The sequence below is a fragment of the Eupeodes corollae genome, chromosome 3 (assembly GCF_945859685.1).
Source record: "Eupeodes corollae chromosome 3, idEupCoro1.1, whole genome shotgun sequence".
Taxonomy (NCBI): domain Eukaryota; kingdom Metazoa; phylum Arthropoda; class Insecta; order Diptera; family Syrphidae; genus Eupeodes; species Eupeodes corollae.
In genome coordinates, this window is record NC_079149.1 from 81,031,039 (window position 1) to 81,042,417 (window position 11,379).

At 32.2% G+C, this 11,379-nt stretch overlaps 1 protein-coding gene across 1 annotated transcript; it reads right to left on the minus strand.

Annotated features, from left to right (window-relative positions):
• Positions 1-184: 184 nt before the first annotated feature.
• LOC129951158 (uncharacterized) lies at positions 185-10,065 on the minus strand. The gene is made up of 4 exons (XM_056063179.1): positions 9,152-10,065; positions 7,677-7,829; positions 3,608-3,791; positions 185-521 (listed from the first exon to the last, which is right to left on the minus strand). The coding sequence occupies exons 1-4, from the start codon at positions 9,698-9,700 to the stop codon at positions 289-291; spliced, it is 1,119 nt and encodes a 372-aa protein (XP_055919154.1). The 5' UTR covers positions 9,701-10,065; the 3' UTR covers positions 185-288.
• Between the last annotated feature and the right edge of the window lie 1,314 nt (positions 10,066-11,379).

Here is an 11,379-nt window from a genome sequence, read left to right on the forward strand (position 1 = left end):
TTCCACCCCTGGATTTAATTTTAATTTAATTTATTTGAATTCAGCTTAAATTAATTTCCGAAGGCCAACAATTTCTTACAAATAAAATTTGGTCAGAACAAAAAGTTATAACAGCAAGGACAAAACTTTTTTCATCGAACTTGAAAAAACACTAGAGTCCATTATTCAATAATCAAACTCGACATTTTGATTTTATCACGTAATTTTCGATGATTTGTTTATTATTTTTGAACATTATATACATTTTTACATTAATACTTAAGATATTTTTTTTGTCAGCTTAAATATTTACATTAATGTTTCCCGTTCTTTGACTGGACTAATCCCGTCTTTTTTTAATTTTTTGGCGTATTTACGGCTTCTTTGGTGTTGCAGGTGCAATTTAACGTAGTCAATTGGGAACTCCACATCATCACCATCAACTGCAGTCCCACGCACAAGTATCGAATTGACACAATTTAAAAATGTTAAAATTAAAAATGGTACCAAATGTGATATAAGACAGCTTTTTAATGGACTATCTAAAAATGGAAATAAATAAAAAAGTGACAATACATTAGAAATTTGTTATATTAATTAATGAAAATTATTCATTTAAAATTAAATGTACACAGTAAAATAAATTTGTTGTTGGTTTAATAATAATTACACATATAGGAAGATAGGACAGATTTGAAGAACTAATTGTAATGAAACAATTTTTATTCGCTGAGATATCTTAGAACTATACAAAGCTACCAAACTCGTCACCTTCCAAAGATAAGTACAAATGTTAAGAAAATATGCACATAATTGTCATAATTATACAAAAAACAACATCCAAAATATAATGCCTAATGAATGTAAGTCGACCTTACTCTCCACTAAGTTGATTGATTCCTAAACTGGACATAGTCCGGGCATGCTCAGAACACCCTCTGAACAAATTGTGATCTATGCGCTCTGAATTATTTTTGCAACACATAAAGCGCGCTGTGCTCTGAACTAATAAAGAAAATGGTCAGATTTAGACTACATAAGGGACATGAAATTAAGGCAAGGTCTTGGTCAAAATGTACGTTCAAATAATGCAGTTGACTGCAAATGAATCCCTTATGTTGACTAAACAATTTCTAGGAGAAACGTCACGGATACTTGAATTACTTTTTGAATCAGCTGTTCGCTCCGATTGAAGCCAAACCAAGATGAAGATCTTTATTAGATTGTTTTGGGTCCGCAAATCGAAGAGTTATATAGATTTGTTGAAGATAGTGCCTTACGTATAAATGCCTGGCGTCTGTACTACCGGTGAATCATTCCGTAATTTTCAAAAACTTATCGTCTAAATGATTATCGCCAGGGCCGGATTTAGAGGTCCAGAGGCCTCGGGGCAATAAAGAAGCGGAAGCCCCCCTGCCCCAAATAGATTATTTTAGTATTGAACAAACACACATAAATATAAACGAAAAAAAGAATTATCTGAAGTTAAATGTTAGGGTTAACGAACGGACCCTTTCGAGCTTTTTTCGCCGAAAAGTGGTTGATGATTTCATTGAAATCCACTTCTCGGAGTAAATCGCTTTTAATGCCCAGGAGAGAAAGCTTCGATAGACGGTTTTGTCCCATCATGGTCCGAAGCATATTTTTTATAATTTTCATTTTTGAAAATGACCGCTCTCCAGTGAAATTTTTACTATCAAAAACAAATACATTCTCAGTGCAATTTCGACGTTTGGGAATGTAGCTCTGAAATTTTAGAGAATTTGGTAGGAAAATAGTTCCGGCGATTGATCTGTTCCATAGTCCTTTTCTTTTTTATATGAGTCAATCAAAGACACAATTTGAACCAACTCATTACCAAGACTAGGTTCTAGATCATCCGTATACACTTTCATCAAGGCCTCTGCTGCAGCGTGCACATTTTCAGCATCCAACTTCTCGATGTGATTCAGGAATCCAAATCTCAAACGTACAGCTTCATAAGCATGCAATCTTTCAGTAAGAGAAACATATAGCTGGGCAATCGCTGGGATGAGGGTGGATACTTTGCATTTTTCCTTGGGTGACGGATTTGCGTCTTGTGCTTTCCCGTAATCGAGCGAATTCAACCTCACATTTCTCGTTCTGGTCCGGTCGTGTGACTGTACACATTCATCAGTATGTACAATTTTTTTGGCTACTCCCTCGTTTTTATCAAAATCGCATTGACGATTCAAGAATCATTTTTGGGTCTTACAACATCTTGTTTATAGCTTTGAATCGCACCAAGATATCGTTGTTTACTAGTGAATTTTATTGGAATTTGAAACACAAATTTTCCGAGGTCTCTATTGTGGGGGCCCCGTTTGTGGAGGCCCCACGGCTTCCACCCATGTTGCCCTCCCCTCATTTCGGTCCTGATAATCATTAATAACATCTTCAATAATTGTCTTCACGTAACTTTGTCACTATCGTATTGTCAATCGTTTTTAGTATAAGATCGTTCAGTGTATTTCAGATACTCTTATGCTATAAGTGACATGTCAAAATGAACTCAACGAAAGATAATGCTTGACAACCGTCTGGCAAATTTATTATTTCCAGTGTCATTATAAAGGCCTCTTTTGATATAAAAAACTTTGCAAATAAAACTATATTTGTAAAAATTATTTAACAACAAGTAAGAAAGATTGCTTCTGTACATATTTTTGTCTTCTATATACAAAATTCTTGTATAGGCGTTGGAAGAGATTGAAGCGGTCTGATTCATCTCTTAATTTGTTTCGTAACCGTAATAATTGTTTTTTTTTTGTGTTTTCACTTTCTCTTTTTAACAAAACTAAATAAAGTCGAAACATTTGGAAATTAATTGCAGACGATACCTATTTAGCTATCGTTAAACGCTATAGTTTTGGCCATATCACTCTGAAGACTATCGGCGAACGCTATCGTCTGACAGTAATCATTTTACGGAATGACCTCCATGCTTTAGAATAATATTGAAGAATTCACATAACAACGTACATCCTTGCCAAAACTCTGTCCATGTTTGCAAAAGTTTAGAAGAATTATGTATTTCTTGATTGCTCTCGTCACAAGAAGATAAGTCTTTCCCGGATCTCAAAAGATCGGTATAGATGTTGTCTCAAAAAGCCTTAAAGTCAATCTTAAGCTTTATTTGTTTTAGTGATTTAGACCATTTGGTTTATGGTCAATCAGCAGGACCGAAAGCCAAACTGACATAATGATGTCACCATAATGTGACTACTTGTTATAGGTGAGAGTTTCTAGCTTGTTTAGTTTCTGTAAACTCTGGCAACTTCCGGTGTGCTAGTGGTCCAAACAAAGGAATCTGACCCTCTTTTAAGAATACAAACAAAATCCTTGCATAGAAAATTAGTTTAAAAATAATAATGAAAACTTTGTTTTTGATTCTCTTCTCTATCTTTTATATCTTCTATTTCTGTTTTCTATCTATTTCTAATCGAAAACCCGTCTTTTAAGAGATAATTTGACTTTACAGATGTTTTCGTAGAACCTGTACTACTAAAGTAAATAAGTAAGTTAATGTACATACATATTAAAAAAAACTAAATCTAGTAAATTTATCCTGATTATTATATAATATTCGTGAAATATAAAGTAATACCTGGATATAGATATATGTCCAGAAGCATCCAAATTCCACGCCATACATTAACTGATCCCATAAAACTCATCAAATAATATGTATCAGCTAAAAAAAGCTTTAATCTTCCAATTGAATTGCCACATATCCAACGAAAAATCGGTTGTAAAACAAATGTTATAAGAGTAACTCCATATCCTATAATCTAAAAATACAAATAAATTATAAATTACCTTGTTACAAAAGAAGACAACATTATATATTTTAAAAAAGTATACAAAAATTAATTTAAACAGTCGTCGAAATCTTAAATTTTGAAAGAAAAAAAAATGAAAAAAACCGTTGAAATGTAATACTTAAGTTCTTGTAGCTACCTACGAAAGTTTTGAAGTACCAAAACATGTTCTACATAGTCATTACTACAACCCTGCAGGTTCCTGCAAAACCAAATTTTCATGTAGCACAGTGCAATTATTGCCACCTAAATTAATCGTAAGATATTCCGAAACTGGTGGACCAGCATATATTTTAATTTTTAGGAAAATATTAGCTTTCGAAAATACAAATACACGTTTTTCGAACTTTGAAAACCAAGATTCACAATTGAAACGATTGATCGTTAAATCTTTTTTCACTAAGTTGACACTCATGGTCATGGCTTAAGAAATGTTGGTAATCCTATAATATTAATTGTAATCACTTCGATATTAATAACCATTATTATTATTTATTATTCCCTGTTTTTTTCAATTTAATTTTGTATAAAGTTCATTAAAGAATACGGTCATGGCTGTTCTGCCGTCTGCCGGAGTTTACATTACAAAATAAACTAATAAAAAATAAGAAAAAAGGAGGAAATATAATTAAAATTACTAAATTTAATCAGAAATGTACAAACAAGATTTTTAATGTAGTTAAGTTAAATATAATTATTACAATTTCGGATGAGAAGCCAGAGTTTTATACCAACCCCGAGCACCATTTAATATTTTGTCAAGACTATTGATAGACAAAAAACTTTCTTGGAAATATAATCGCCGAATTTCTTGCAAAATTGGGCAATTAGCTATAAAATGGTAAACATCTTTTACACAGGTTACAAATTTGCTGCAAATCAACTCTAAGCGGGATGAAATTCAGGTCGAAAATTTCCACCATTGCTTTAAGAACTGTACTTATTAAATCGGCTGAGTTTTTAACATTAAAATAGCTTTAGTGATTTTTAGATTACTAAAAATATTTCTAGAAGAAGACGATGATGCTCAGTTATCGAAAACGCGATATCATGAGATAGAGCCAGCTGGTTCTATTCCCTGAAAAGTGATGCATTTGTTTGCAATAGTCTAACCAATATCAATTTATGAAGACTGGTATCACTTCTTTTCATCACTCTCGTATAATAGTCTGAAATAGCCTTAATTTTTCTTATAAGATTGGTGGTAATCCTGTTTCGACATGAATCACGTAGGTCGGCGTGGAGTTCGGAAAACGAAAAATGTGTGTAAGAAAATGTCTTTCGACCAATTGAAACTCTTCGAACGGAGTAACCACAAATGAAAATGAAACCAAAAATAAAAACCTTGAATTTTGACGAATGGTCAATATCGGGATTTGCAAAAAAACTCGGCCACATTGAATTCAATGCTAACTTAGCTACACTGCTTTTTTAGTTATATGTAAATAGAACTCCTAGATACTTAAATTCACGTACACATTCAATCCGTTCGCTACCAAGTCTCCAGGCTTCTTCAGAGCTGTTCTACATTGTTGGTTTTCAAATATCATTGTTTTTGTTTTTTGAACGTTAATTTTCAAATCTCATGTTTGACAGTACGACTGTAGTTTATTAATTTGAAGTTGCAGTGAAAAAGGATTGTAGGCTAGTAATATCAAATCGTCTGTATAGAGCAAAACTTTTATCGGTAGAATATCAGAAATATCATCAATAAACAGAGGTCTCAAAATGCATCCTTTGGAACGCCTGCCTTTGTTTCGAACCACTCTGACAGTTTAGATCCATCCCATACAGCTGCGTTTGAAGACATCAGAAATTGAAAATAAAGCACCAAACATTTTAGTGACATTCCCATATTTGAGAGCTTATAAAACAAAGCCCGTCTGTTGACTGTGTCGAATGCAGATTTGAAAACAACGAAATAGGGATAAAGTTTTTTGATTTTTTCAATTTGATTTCTAGCTAAGCTAGTCAATGCAAATATGTGATCCATAGTGGTGAACCCAGAGCTGAATCCCGCATGAAATATGCTGAGAAGATTAGTTTTTCAGTCCAGCTAGATAATCTTTCATAAAGAATTCTAGCAAATATCTTTCTAAGCGAGTTGAGAATGGATATTTTCTTGTAGTTCTCAGGATGATTAGGATCTCCTTTCTTAAACATTGTGAAAAAAAGGCTTTGGTAAATTTATTTAAAAATATTTTAAATTCAAAAAAAGTGCGTTTTTATATTTATATTTTTTTTTTGTAAAAGTAAGATAAGAAAAATATATAAGAGAAAATTTAATACAAATCTATCGGTTCGTTTTTTGAGAAAATTGGAATTTTTTATTTTTACCCAAAAAATTTGTATTGGAACACTGTAATTTTTATTCTTAAATCAGTTAATTTCCAAGTTTGAACTCAATAGACCCAATAGTTTGGGCTGAAGGACCAGCCAGTACAAACAGACACACAGACATAAGGAATCAAGGGACCCACTTTTTTCGACTTCTCTACCATGGTAATGTCATGTTTGATTAAAATCGTGAGTTCGAAATTTATTACGAATGCAAACCTTGCCAGATACAAGTTCCTATATGACGCAAGTAAAAATAATTAAATGAGTTAAAGTTAATCTGTGGGTCACTGTCTTGCGCAAAATCATGTAGCCCTAAATATTCATACGTTGGAAATCCAACAGTAATAACGGTGTCTCTTTAAAGCCAGCAGAAACTACTATCAAGAATCTTCCAATCGAAAAATCTCTATAAATCCAATCTGATTCTGTATAAGACTATGGTCTTATTTACTCAATCAATAGCACCTTAACCTCTTATTAGCATTTGAGAGAGTATCACAAAGAATGATTAGCAACATTTGTTATTAAGGACAATTTTGGAATAGGTATTACATTGATTTATTTGAAATATATCGCGAGGCTGATAAAGAGGCACAGTAAAATAAAGCTTGGTAGATCAGGCGGAAAATCCTTACGATACAATTTATGGTAGCAGACAGCAGGAAAGACCATGCCTCCGATGCAAGGATAGTCAAGGACGCCCGGAGCCTTGCGATGCGCAACTAAATGGCATGGACAACAACTGGGAAAAGTGGAGAAGTTAAACGAGGATAGGACCTGATCAAAGTTGTGGCACCGAAGACGGATTCATCGGCGAGGCCTACGTCTGCGTTACATATCTATCTATTATTTCATCCCTCCAAATCAAATATTTTGTTTGTTAACATTTTTTTTACAGCAGTTGAGCTGTCAGACAAAGCTAATGTTCAGATAATTGAACTAGAGCTTCCATTTGGAGTCACATTACGTTACATTACGTTCTTTTCCTTACGATTGTCAAACGAAACGTGAGGTTGAAGCTCCCTTGTGATAGCATGCATTGAATTCTTTTGGCTGAACTCGTAAACGTCAGGTAAAGCCGAAGATTAAGCGTCTTTGTGATTCAGCCATAAGTTATAAGTTAGATAGTAAAAAAGTTTGTCTAAAATACTTCTGGCAGACCCTTGATTACAAAAGTGATCCCCTTTATGATTCTTATAAATAAATACACTTTCGAAGAGAATAATGAAAAAAACTAATGTAAACCAAAAACAAATGTTATATTTAGTGATAATTTTAAAAAGATAAAGGGATATGAACTCAAAAACTACTATTATTATAATGCTCTTGTCTATAAGTACAATGTCTACCCATGCAATGCCAGGAAGAGCTGCTTGTTTGACATAAGAATATGTTGGTTAAAAAAAATAAAATTACTATTAAGAACTTTAAAAATTATTTTACTTTGCATTGTATCAACATCGTACTGAACTAGCGAACAATTATTTTAACCAAAAATTTAAATTTTAAACTTACCAACGACGCAATTGCTGATATTACAGCATTTTTTCTATAAAAAACTATATCTAAGGACTCCCAAACTCCTCTCCATGCTATTACGACTAGTGTTCCTACAAAAATTGCTGAGAAAAATGTATCCAAAATGTAAAGTCCAGGGCGATGAAATTTCTGAAATAATAAATAAAATTTCGTAAAACATGTAACACGTGAAAAAACTGTTTTAATTTTTATAATTATGAATTTGAATTTTCTTTTTAGTAACGTATTTGTTTAAAAATTGTGTTTTAGTTTTTTTTTTTATTTTATTTTATTGTAAAAAGAAATAAACCAGAACAGGCAAGTCAACTTTGCTTAATTTTATTTTGTTATGAAGACAAAACTTTTAACTTGCAAAATAAATCGCTAAATAAATATAAAATCAAGCCTACATACGTAGTTTTATTTGTGTTCAATAAGCTATTCCATTTGAGTCGGACATAACGTCGAAAATAAATGTAAGTCTGAAATTCTGCGGTGATATAAAGCCAAATTTCAATAATTGGCCTTATTTCCCTTTTTTAAAGTTTATTAAAGCCAATTTCCAACAGTTGGCCTTATTGCACTTGAACTAAGTAAAATAAAGCCAAATTGGGCCCAACTTTTTTAAAGTGCAATAACGCCAACTCTTGAAAATTGGTCTTATTTCACTTGGCTTAATTTCACTGCACCACCATCTTAAACAATCCAGATCCAAGCCAATAGTTAAAATTTTGAGATTTTAAGTACTTATTATATCATTCAAAATTGTTAACTTTAGTATTTAACGAATTATAATAAATAAAGGTCATTTTTGAGGGTGATGTCTGAAAAGGAAAAAAATACTATACAAATTTAATATCAAAAGTTATTTTGTTATAAACTTGAAAACATAGCCAATTTAATTTCAAGGTTCAAGTAAAACATAACTAAAATGTTGTTATTTGATGTTTAATTCTACTATAAAAAAGTAAATAAGGTGACGCAACAGTCCATTGAGAACTAGGGCCAAGTGACTTACAACTGTCAACCATTCCTGGGATTCTAGGGATGGAGGGGACCTACTTTTCATGACATGAGTTACTCTTGGAGGATTTTTCACTTCCTCGCAAGAGGCAGTACCCGTACTTTTTTTAAATTATGGTGGCACATACAGGGATATAACCACAAGACCTTTGGCGTGACAGCCCTTCACACGAAGCACCACGCCACGGGTACTACTTAATTCTTTTATGCATGTTCAAATTTAAATATCTTGCGTTTAACCTTTGTGGAAAAAAATAACATTACCCTCTCTTAGTAAGAAATTAATTCAAAGTGTAATTGACTCTCAAATAAGTCTATTGTAGATTCCCGTAGAAAAATGTATCCGAAACACTTCAACGTAATTTCAACATTATTTTTTCACTTTGACACTACGAGAAAAAATCTCTTAACCAAAATACATACCTTTAATTTAAAAAAAATATACTTACATGAGTATTAAAAAATGTTGAAATATCAAAATAATTTTGTCTTTGATCTGTGGCGACAACAAACGGAGCAGCGGTTAGATTACGACTTGTTTTGGTTACGATTAACAGACATATTGCAATTAACGTCAAAATTACAATAACACCTAATGAGGTTCTACTGGTAAAGAGGTCACACAGATTCCAAGCACCTCGCCACATATTAACACATATAATTCCGAATATAGCCGTATATCCACGCGATCCTAAATAATACGTCAATCTCCTTTTGTCAGGATCAAACGATTTCTTAAAACTATTTTGACATAATGTGAAAAAAATATGGCCAAAAACTCCTAATCCAAATGAAATCAAAGCGGAAATGCCAGCATTTTGAGGGAACAAAATAAGTTCCATCAGCTCCCAAGTCCCCCTCCAGTAGGCAATTACACAAGGCCCTACAATCACTGATGATACTGAAATGTCAATAAACTTTAAAAGTAACAAGTACTTGTCATTTGATGTTGTCTCGGATATCGTTTCAGGCACATAAGTTCTTCCATTGGATTTCATTTTAAATTTTGATTTGGGAACTTGAAATTTAAATAAGAAGGTAATTACAACTATTCGCTGCTTATTTTAGTCGCGCACTGATATAAGAGATCACAAATATTTCACTTTTTTTTTAAATTACAAACTTAGGTACATACAAATTTGTTGACACTTTGGTTTGGTTTATTATATTTATTGAGTAACAATGTAAAAATTAAACGAACACAACTAGCATTTTCCTTTGATATGATAAAATAAATTTCATATTCTAAGACTCTTTTAATTTGAAGATAAGGCAGTTAATTTTTCTGCACGTTAAACATTGAGAACATGAATAAATGAACAGCCAATCTCTGGCGGTGCTGGGCTAACAACACTCACTGGTATTTGATACCCTCTGATAATATAATGATAATAAGTAAAATAATCACAAAATTACCTTCGTAGTCTCTCCTTATGGACGCAGCTTTGCAATTAACTATCGGATAAAATAGTTTAATTGCAATTAAAAGTACGATCGAAGTAAACGTATAAAAGGCAAAGAATATTAACTACTACTACAATATACTAATGGTGGGCAGACGAGCTTTTGATAGAATTTCACGACTGATAGCCGCATTCGGGTGATACGCTCTGAACTATAGATATCTCGACTGTTTTAAATTACCTATGTACCTACTTAAATCATAAACATCACAGAACAACAATAATATTACACCAAACCGTGTTCAGAAGGATGATTTGATAATCAAATTTTGTTTTATGTGTAAAGTGTGTGTCTGGTCATGTGCATTTGCTCATTTCATTATGAAATCATTTTTAAAATACTCTTAAAAATACTATAGTTGAAAACTATGCAAACCATCTTTATTAAAAGTACGGCACATTTTTTGGTACAGAACTTGGCTTAGATAACACACCTTGAAAAAATTCGATTTAACAATAGCACCAATAAGTATGATCTTTAAGAAGTATTCACATGAGAGCGACCAACGAACGACAAATGAATTACAAAATGTGAGTTTATATACGTTTGAAGACATATTTCCACACAAACCTTAACAAAACGATAGCAATATAGTTTCTATTTGATTTATGATGCATACTTTTAGTTTTCAATATCATATATTAATAAATTTAAAACAAATTTATTCGTCGCGAACAAAATTGTAGTTGATAAGAACTGTCAAACTTTATTCGCGTTCCACATTATCTACACTCGTAACGAATAAAATATTCGCGCGTACTTAACCTAAAAAAATCATTCTTGTTTTGGTTTCTGTGGTGAATGGTGTTCATTCGCGACGAATTAAAAACTCTCATTTGAAAGAAATGTCAAAATCGACGAATATTCGTTTATTCGTTGGTCGTGCTCATGTGAATAGTGCTTTAAAGTATATCGTATTGCAGAAACCTCTCTTCTTGCTATGTACATACATATCTAGAAAGCTAATGTAGTTTTTTTTGAAAATTCAGAACGTCTCTTCGCTACGGGATCGTAACTGAACAAAATTCATAAAATGATCTAATTTTCAGAATCAAAATTATTACTTTCCCAAGTGATTGATAGGATTTTTTTAATTTTTTAACATCCCAGCTAGAAGCCCTGGTAGCTATTAGCTTTTAAGTATTGTTTTGTACATTTATGTATAGTTCAATAAATAATAATAATAATAATAATATTTTGAAATTACTCGATG